The following is a 10378-nucleotide window of genomic DNA, read 5'->3' as shown; positions in this document are numbered from 1 at the left end:
CTTTCTGTAGATAACCCAGTTCTGAACCCAAACTGGGTGTCATAGATACTTAGGTACTTATCTAATGTAGAGTTCAGCATACTGTCGAGCACCTTCGCGACAGTGGTGGCAAGAGAGATTGGCCTATAGTTCCCCGTGTCCGACAGATCACCAGTCTTGTTTTTAACGATGGGGACCACAGTGGTCTTCATAAGAGCTGCAGGTAAGTATGAATGGCCTATGCATAAATTTAGGAACATAGAGAGCACTCTAGGCAGATGAACGCCCGCATACCTAAAGTGTTCAATACTAAGGCCATCATGCCCAGGCGACTTTCCTCTTTGCATTCTTTTAATCACGTCTGCAACCATTTTAGATGTGAAGAAAGTCTTCCTGGGCCTGTCAATGGCCCCAGCATCCCCCACGTCATGCGCAACTGACGGTGTATCCCTCAGCAGGGATCTTACCGTGAAATGCTGTCGGAATAGTTCCGCGATGTCTCCATGTTCACTTTTATCACCAACACTCACAGGCAAGCCAGACGTCACATTCATCCGTTTGGTTAGTTTCCAGAAGTCACTAAATTTACCGCCGCTATGGGCAAGGGCAAGCTTGTCCATAGCCAACTGATCCTGCCGGTCCTGGCACCACTTTAATTTTGCCTTGAACTTTTTTCTGCTGTTGTTTATTTGCTCATATAAGTGACCTTGACTGCGGTTTTCCTGCATTCTCCCAAAGCATGAATTGTAGTCTGGCTTCCCTCTGAGGACCTGCAACGAACTTATTCCAACCAGCGATATATCCGCCCTTCCTTCTGCGCTTGCTTTAAGTACTTAATAAGAATTGTGTAAACTGATCCCACCAAAAACATAAATGTAAAAAAGGAGAGCCAAGTTCAATACAAAAATTATGCTTGGCTGTGGGCTTCGCCGCAAATCTAACCTACTTTAAGATCTCACATTTTTTTTAAATAACAGCAATTCTTATAGGTATCCAATAAAGCAAAGAAATAGAGTTTAATACTTGTTCATAATGTTATTTTTTTCCTATAAATACATATTTGGATTTTGCATAGAACTTGGCACTCACTTAGATCTCCATTCTTTTTGCGGCGAAGCCCACAGCCAAGCATAATTTTTGTATTGAACTTGGCTCTCCTTTTTTACATTTATGCTTTTGGTGGGATATCATTACTTTTTGTAAAGAAAACTAGGCAGGTATTGAGATTTTATGTTTTTTCTTGCGTTTTCGCTAATAATACATATATTGAGATAGTTTCAAATATCTGCTTGTAACGGTTCTAACGCTACAATTTAAAAAAAAAATAATTGTATGGGTCCCACTATTTTTTTACTTCTTTTATTTTTAGATTTTTTCCTACGCTTACACACAATTACCGAGCTGGATTCCAAATTTCATCCTTCTAGGTCATCTGGAAGTAGGTTAGAACTAGGTACTATATGTCAGTCAGTCAGTGCTAAAATTTACGACTTTTTGACCTTCATATCTTTATAACCGTTTGAGCTAGCTTCATGAAATTTGGGCTTCTAGATGTCCTTATGGATATAATTAAACACACGTAGTTTTATGTGTTTATGTTAAAGAGGTTTGGAGTTATAGAAGGGTCAAAAGTGGCACCAAGTGGTTCGTGTAATATTACACTCGGCGCTGGCTAGCCAGTTCCTTTGCTTGAACTTGGCTTGATTCACATCGTGCCGACATCATGGTCACCCTAATGAGTTTGGCAATTTTCGTCTTGTATTTTTATCGTAAAATTGAATGATTGTGGTTCACCTGTGAAAATATATACCACAATCAGCAAAACTTTCACTTCTATAACCTGTCACACAACATTTTTTACCCATTTTTTAATATTTCGCAATTAAATGATGAGCCCCACCATTTACGCATTTTGGAAATATCTCGAAAATAGTTTCTACAATGGGTACCATATTAAAATTAATGTTTTTTTTTTTGGTTCGGCACATGCTTGGTTTAATCAGTTAATAATATTGACATCATAATTATTTACAAATTACTTAAAAGATTTGACAGCCGCACTCAGTATATAGCACTAAAACAGTATATGACAGTATTTAATTTCAGTAGTACATTGATATAAATACTACCACAATGGTATGTTTTTAACATTGGCAACATGTGCGAGTGAGACACCGAGCCCCGCTTTTGCTATCTCAAGTGGACCGTTGTCTCTTGTCTGATAAGAACACCTTTCTGCCTCAGTGATAAGGTTTAATTTACTATAACAAAAAAAGTTAGAGTGTGCTCCACTTTATATCTCCATGATCGAATGATACGGAAATAGGCCCCCGACTCTGGTTTGTCTTTGAATTTAAAAAAAAATACATGCGAAAAAAGTTTTCATTTACCGCCATTTGACGTACAGTTTATCTTTTAATTAGTTTTAAGTATAGAATGAATATGTTTTATTATTTTTAAGGTAACTATAGCAAAAGTTTCGTGTAAAATAAGCGATAAAAATATTTCGGTGACGCCACCACATATCCGCGAGTTCCGATTCGAATTGGCAACGATGCCCTAACGGAGGCTGTAATTTGGATTAGTGAATATTTCATAGAAAGTTTATAATATGTGTGTAGATAAAAGAGTGTATGTAACTGTACATAATTAGACATTAATACACTCGTGTGATCTTTTTAATAAACCCACTTCGTTCGTTTCTTAAACCCACACTCGTGTCTTTTAATGCCTTTTATTATGTAGCAGTCACATAAACTACTATTAACCACCTGCTTATTGTACGATATAAATACATGTTGTAATATTATGGGATGGGAATATTATCACGCACACTGTATAATAAATGAAAATAATTTCAACATATTCCGTTTTATTATGAAATGTCCATTTCAAATTTAAACAATTTATGTCCACAAAACACAACATATAAACCACAAGGAACAATAGTCAGCCATAAGGAGAGGTGAACTAACAAAGAGCTATATCTTCGGGCAGGGTGTCTTGCGTATATAATTCTTGCCAGAAGGCATGTCAACCACAGTTACTCCGTTAGGAAACACCTCACTCACCTTATCCTCTGGAACAGTTGGAAGCACCATGCAGTCATCACCCATCTGTAAGAAATCATTAACTTTGTTAAATATTTATGTTGGCGAATAGGCTAATACTAAGTTATGTGTGATGGTAGGCTAGAACAGTCGCCATCTATTATATAGGAGTGGCCAACACAGTCAAAATATCTGACCATGCACTTTACCATCTTGATTCAGATTTTTGTGAATATCTTGGCCGCTTCGATTACCTGATGGCGACTGTACAAAGCTATTCACATTAAATTACCTGGTGCAAAGATTCATTGATTGTATAAGATGATACATATTAGACTGTGTGCATCGGATATTATGCAGTAAATCTAGTCAGCAAATTTTGCAGTCTGACAATTGTACTGACAGCTGTACGGCGCCAGCTAACCCGTATTCAGCTGGCGCCGTACAGCACCATCTACTTCAACTGGGCACGGTTTTTTCTTATCTTACACAATCAATGAATCTTTGGCCCGAGGCGACATCCTTTGAACCGTGAATTTTTGTATGTCTGCTTGTTATGTTATGTAGGCGTCTTCCATTAATTGGATGAAGAAATATTGGTTTTATAAGCTTACACAATATAAAATTCCCTAACATAGTAACCTTTTGATATTGGTTTAGCCTAGCTCGTTACACTGCCTAAATGTTCCTGGATTCAAAAATCCAGGCAAAATGACATGCAAAATATATGGATTCATCCATGTGACATCCAACTGAAAATCTGTTTTTGTTAGTAAAAACACTGACGTGACTGACCCTAGTGACAGACTAAACACTCACCTTCCAATCCACAGGAGTAGCTACTTTGGCATTGTCAGTCAATTGTAGGGAGTCCAGGACACGCAGAATCTCACTGCAATAAATAAAACCTCACTTAATAACCCTTTAAATTATTATCATTACAGTACTACAAAGTATAAGTACTACATAGTAGTAGTACTACATAGTAGTAAGTAGTGTGTATTTAAGTATTTATAAATATTTATATATTATATATATCGTTGTCTAAGTACCCTCAACACAAGCCTTATTGAGCTTACTGTGGGACTTAGTCAATTTGTGTAATAATGTCCTATAATATTTATTTATTTATTTACAAATAATCACATTTGTCATGCAATTTTTTTTACAATTATGGCCTGGATGCGTGTCCTTTAAGCCAAGTCTTATTTCTTATTTCGTTTATTGCAGAACCATGGTTACATTAAGGACATTAAGGTGTTAACATGTACTGAGTGCATGCATGGTTACCCTGTCAGGGCATAGCAACATTATTGATATTCTAAAAACTACTTAATTACTAAAAATAAATACATATTCAAACACAAAATAGCATTACGTAATACTAGGAAATTCTTACAATTAAAATAATACTATAATTATTAAAATATTAGTTCTAGTCACAAATCCAAATTCAAGTAATAATGAGAAATAACCATAATACATACATTAGATTGAAGTTCATTAATAATTAAATTCATAAAACATAGACATCATTCATAGAAGGTTCATGAGTACTAGCTAAGTTATTCACATTTTATTATAGTTTATTTACAAGTAGGTAAGTTACACATTTATTAATAAACATACAGGCGTAATTTCCAGGTCAAATCATAAATTCGTGTCTGTCATAAACTCTTCGACTGAGTAGTAAGCTTTCGAGGTTAAGAAGCTCTTTAGTCTATTCTTGTAAATGATAAATTTGGTTTCGTTCTTTATATCGATTGGGAGCTTATTATATATTTGTATACACCTATAGTATGGCCCGACCTTATACATATTTATCCTATGAGGCGGAAGGACTAAGATATTAAGATATTATATTTTTTTTGTAAAACAAATAAATCGTCAATATCCGTGCTATCGCCCCACAATATAATTCCATAACGCAGCCAGGCGTACGCATATGCGTAATATACAGATCGTGCGCATTCACTTTGAGTATTTCTTTTAAGTATCCCTAAGGCGTATTTGAATCGTTATTTACTCGTTTCCTCTATATGTTTTTTCCAATTTAGGTGCGTATCGATAAATACGTTTAAAGATATAATATAGGTTTAAATGGAAGAGTGTAGGTTTACCCAAAAACATGCAACGCTAACATCAGTAGATGTTGAACGATCATTTTCGGCACACAAATGGGTTTTTAATAAATTAAGAAACAAATTTACCCCCAAGAACATGCAAGCAAGTTGCCATAATTCATTCATTTTACAACATGGACACCAATTTAAGTGAGCACGATGAGAAAGATTTTGAATCCTATATCCCAGTCGCCATTTGCAATTAGGTAAATAATGCAGTAGATACTATAATTTGTAACTACATATTATTTTTCTTAATTATTTTTGACATAACAGTTACGTGAGTTTCACGGTGATAAATATGTAGTATTAATGTAGGTACATGATTTTATTATTTTTTATGTAGCCAATTACTGTCCCATTTCTGGGTAAACGCAGGCCCTCGTGTTTTCTCTAGACTATAGCTCAAATTTTCAATTCCTTTTTTTACTGCCTTTGCCGCTACTTATATTAAGGCATTAAATAAATTATATATACATAGTCTAAAAACTTTGGCACTACCTGAATAAGAATTAAAAAGTGTAATAAATATGTTTTCGAAAAATCATGTAAATGTTAATTGAGATTTGCATATTAGTAAAATAGAAAAAAAAAGTAATTTCAGCGTTTTTAAAAATTCATCCCCTAGCTGGGTTAAAAAGGGGTTGAAAGTTTGTCCCTTACAAATACTTTGAAACTTCTTAGAAAGGCAGGCTAGCCGATTACAAAAAAATAATTACTACGTTTTTGGAAATTCAACCCCTAAAGGGGGTTAGGGGATGAATTTATGTATGACTTTCAAGTTTAATTTTGAGCTAGGACCTTGAAACTATGTAAAAAGGTACTTATTATTATATTAAAATAGAAGAAAAAGTGATTTCAGCGTTATTGAAAATTCATACCTTAAATTTGTGAAAAGGGGTTGAAAGTTTTCATCGATAACGAATTTTTTTGTAAATAGTGAACTTAAAATGTACTGAATAGACACAATAAGAGAAACAAGAAAAGTGATTACAGCGTGTTAAGAAATTTATTCCCTAAGGGAGTTAAAATGGGTTGAAAGTTTGTATTAATCCCCAAAATCAATGAAAAAGGGTTGAAAATTTGCATCGGGAGCGAGCAGATTTTTAGGGTTCCGTAGCCAAATGGCAAAAAACAGAACCCTTATGGATTCGTCATGTCTGTCCGTCTGTCCGTTTATGTCACAGCCACTTTTTTCCGAAACTATAAGAACTATATTGTTGAAACTTGGTAAGTAGATGTATTCTGTGAACCGCATTAAGATTTTCGCACAAAAATAGAAAAAAAAACAATAAATTTTGGCGGTTCCCGATACTTATAACCGAAAAAAGTTTTTTCATCAAACCCATACGTGTGGGGTATCCATGGATAGGTCTTCAAAAATTATATTGAGGTTTCTAATATCATTTTTTTCTAAACTGAACAGTTTGCGCGAGAGACACTTCCAAAGTGGTAAAATGTGTGTCGTTTTTTTCTAGTGGCTATAAGTTTTAGTTGCATTTCACCTCGACCGTGCATTTAAACATCGCGTTGTGACTCAATCGTTTATTACTTTAGTCGCATTTCACCTCGATCGTGTATTGTATTGGCGACGTGATTCAACGCAACGTCAACGTCACATAGATAAAATTTTAATGACTTTGATAAAGCATAGTTCATATAGAATTGGCACATAATTAGCAATGTTTAAAAAATAATAATTCCATGGCGAGAAAAAAATTGACAATTACAGTTCAATCACCAACCTTCAAAGTATTAATTGTCAAAATATTTTTTTCCTAGCTTTTTGCATTTTAAAGTTTTCGACCATGAAAATTGAGAACAGGAGATTGATTGTGCACAAATACTTCGAAAATTCTTATCGATCCCGGACAAAGACAGCTAAGTCGCTTAAGATGTTAAAAGCTAGTATTTGTGGGGTCATAAAACGTTACAAGGAGACTCTATCAGCTGACAGGAAAACACAAACTAATCGGAGGTCTGGTACAAATAACAAGATTTTGGGAAAAAAGACCTAAGGTCACTCAAACAAAATTCAGGACGGTCTAATTACGATTTATCCCAAAAAATCAAAGAAACTTCTAGAAAGATAAAGATGATTCACCTCAGAGGTGACTATAAGAGCTATCGAGCAATAAAACAGCCAAATAGGACTGTTAAACAGATCCGACAAGCTAAAACACTAGCTCGACTATTGTACGACCCAGTATTGACAGAATTCGAAGGTTGCTTGTAGTTGGACGACAAGACGTATGTAAAACTCGATTTTAATCAACTACTCGGTTCAAAGTTTTATATGGCCAATAATAGAGGTCATTTACCCGAAAAATATAAGTTCGTGAAACTTGACAAGTTCGCAAAAAACATATGATATGGCAAGGAATTTATAATTGCGGCTGTAAGACGAAAAGTTTTATAACATGGTCAACAATGAAGTCGGACCTTTATATTAAAGAGTGCTTAGAGAAATGAGTATTGGCATTTATTAGATCCCATAACGGTCCTGTGAAATGTTGGCCAGATTTAGCCAGCTGCCACTACTCAAAAAAAGTTTTGGCATGGTATGCTAATAATCAGGCCAAATACATACCCCGCGAGATGAATCCTTCGAATCGTCTCCAATTTCAATCTATCAAATACTATTGGGCAATCATGAAATAAAATTAAATAAGACTAGTCAAATTGTCCAGGGTATCAATTCATTGCGATCTACAAGAAATCAACACGCCAAAAATGTCGACAAAAGTGTTGTGCAGAAAAGGACGGGGGTCCATTATGAAAACAGTTCGTAATTATTAACATAACAGAGTTTTTTTTTTTTAATTTATACATATTTGAAAGCTAAATACATTACTATTTAAAATTCACCATTCATAACTTTCTTATTTTATTAACTTAAAAAAATAACAATCTTCTAGTGCGTACCAATTCTATATGAACTATGCTTTAGCACTTCAGGCTTAATCCTACAAGTACAAAACGTGTTTAAAAAACACTTAATTTTAGTGCAAGCATCAAATTAACGTATCAAGTTAAATAGAGTCCCAAACAAACGTCGATCGCGGCGAAATGCCTCTTCGGTAACATACTACACGAAAAATTAAATACTACAAATTAATTATACTAATGTTAAAGGCTACGGGAAAAAGTGCGTCAAGTAAAAAAATCCAGTGATATCTTTTTCATTCAAGGTGAAATGCGATTCGGTGAATTACTACAACAATTTTATGCTTTTGGGGTACAGGTCTAACAAATCAAAAAGCTATTCTTCCCTCTTAAGACTGACATCAATGAGTTTAGTACATTGAATGTACTCATTTAATAAGTAAACACTTACTCAAAGTTCCTGCCTGTGGTGGCGGGATACAGGATAGAGAGCCGGAACTTCTTGTTAGGGTCGACAATGAAAACAGCACGTGCAGTCAAGGGTATGCCTGCTGCATCCAGCTCATCCTTGTCTACCATACCTAACTGCATGGCTAACTTTCGGTCCAGGTCTTCAATTATAGGATAAGGGAACTTCTCGTCCACACTGCAACCTGGAATATTAATTTCTCATATTATTAGCAAATACTTTATTTCATCAATTTAAAATGCTGTACTTCATTGGCTTAAGAACCAAGTAATATGGTTTGAGGGCAGTGCCAGACTTGCCCTAAGGCTCAAGTAGACCCAGGCCTAGGGCGGCAAGATATTAGGGGCGGCAGTCTATATAGAAAGTATTAGAAAGGTGCTGAGAGAAGGACGGCTAGTGCTTAATAAGAAACCTGGGACCTCAGGCGGCCAAGGCTGCAAATCCCCCACTGTTTGAGGGAATTGCAAAAATTTGTAAATGCAGTAGAATTCACATGCAATGACATCAAAGTGACAAAGTTTGTAATGTTATGACTTTCCATTACATTCTAGAATATAATGGATCCACTCATCTAAATCACTGATGAATCTACTCAACTAGATTTTTGGTGTTAATACATGTAAAATACCTAAATTACTGTAGTCTGAAGCAGCCTTTCATTTTAAAACACTGCCTACTCACTTGTAACTCTCTTGTCTGCAGTGCAAACATATTTTGGGTATATTTCTTAACTAAAGAACGTAATAGTTATTATAATATTCTATGTGTAAATACCTGCATAGAATTGAATGTCCTTGCACCATTCATGGTGTGATGCAATGGAGTCGCAAGACAATCCAATAACTTTAACATGCCGAGCGATAAATTCTGGATATAATTTGATAACTCGAGCAAGTTCAGTTGTGCACACTGGGGTGAAATCAGATGGATGCGAAAACAATATACCCCAACTGTAGACAAATTAATAATCACTAAGTAACATGTTATCATTTTTTTCATGGCAAGTCCACACAGAGTGAGTCAATTTCCTCGCGCGGAAAACGGTCATATATAATCTGAGCATTTCTTAGTAAAATCCAGCGTTACTAGCTGCCAAACAGGCGAGCTATCGAAAACTCAATTCTAAAGGGAATAAGAACCCTCTTAGCTACCTGTTGATGACTATACATACCATGTATAAATAAAATACTTACGAATCCCCTAGCCAATCGTGAAAACTAATTTCTCCTTCTGTAGTATTGGCTGTAAAATCAGGAAAAATATCTCCTAAAAACATTTTGATTAAGCCGGCTTTAATATGGAAACAGTCGTTCTGGCTAAAATGTTCAAGTTTATATCTTAACAAGCACCTATTGTTAAATTCAGCGACAAACACGAAGAAAGTGTGACATGTAAAATCATGAAGTATTTAATGTTTAACCATGCAGAGATTGCAAAGTACATGCAGTGCACGTTATTCGTTTGTTTGAGATGAATCGAATGGAATCCAGAGAATATTCAAAGTTATTATTCTTCTGTAGTTTCCTTCAGTGTCATTATGACGCAACGCAAGCCAATTTATTGCCAGCATTTTCATCTTCAATAAAGACCATAACAGACGAGCGTACTGGACGGGCCGACGCTCAGAAGCCTATTCGGTCGAGTGGAAGCGATAGAGAGACAGGAACCAATATTTGTTTATATCTAGCAGTGAACGGAAATAAAACATGGAAGCATTCTATCCGCTAAATTAAAGCCCAACGTGGTGGCCCAACCCTTCCCCTTTTATATCCGAAGTTTACCGGAGACAAATTATGAAATTTTTACATAATATTAACATTACTATAAATTTTACAGGAAAAATATATCAGACCTCTATGTTGGTAACTTTT

General features: G+C 35.3%; 1 protein-coding gene across 2 annotated transcripts; it reads right to left on the bottom strand.

Moving 5' to 3' along the window:
* Positions 1-2834: 2834 nt before the first annotated feature.
* On the bottom strand, positions 2835-10043 carry LOC133517346 (peroxiredoxin-6). 2 transcript variants are annotated; one of them, XM_061850635.1, is made up of 6 exons: positions 9857-10043; positions 9701-9749; positions 9282-9457; positions 8490-8691; positions 3849-3921; positions 2835-3095 (listed from the first exon to the last, which is right to left on the bottom strand). In XM_061850635.1, the coding sequence occupies exons 1-6, from the start codon at positions 9948-9950 to the stop codon at positions 2961-2963; spliced, it is 729 nt and encodes a 242-aa protein (XP_061706619.1). In that variant the 5' UTR covers positions 9951-10043; the 3' UTR covers positions 2835-2960. The 2 variants fall into 2 exon arrangements, with proteins under 2 accessions (XP_061706619.1, XP_061706629.1); XM_061850645.1 differs by having other exon boundaries at positions 9701-10042.
* Positions 10044-10378: the final 335 nt, after the last annotated feature.

The sequence above is a fragment of the Cydia pomonella genome, chromosome 1, assembly GCF_033807575.1.
Source record: "Cydia pomonella isolate Wapato2018A chromosome 1, ilCydPomo1, whole genome shotgun sequence".
In the NCBI taxonomy this organism is placed as follows: Eukaryota; Metazoa; Arthropoda; class Insecta; order Lepidoptera; family Tortricidae; genus Cydia; species Cydia pomonella.
This window is presented reverse-complemented; position numbering and strand designations above follow the sequence as displayed.

Bases quoted from the DNA above. Each gene is read 5' to 3' on its own strand.
- LOC133517346 (XM_061850635.1), bottom strand. From the start codon at position 9,950: ATGTACTTTGCAATCTCTGCATGGTTAAACATTAAATACTTCATGATT. The intron at 8,692-9,281 runs GTATTTACACAT...TTAATATTCCAG, and splicing joins GGACATTCAATTCTATGCAG to GTTGCAGTGTGGACGAGAAG. The intron at 3,922-8,489 runs GTAAGTGTTTAC...TATTTATTGCAG, and splicing joins ACCACAGGCAGGAACTTTGA to TGAGATTCTGCGTGTCCTGG.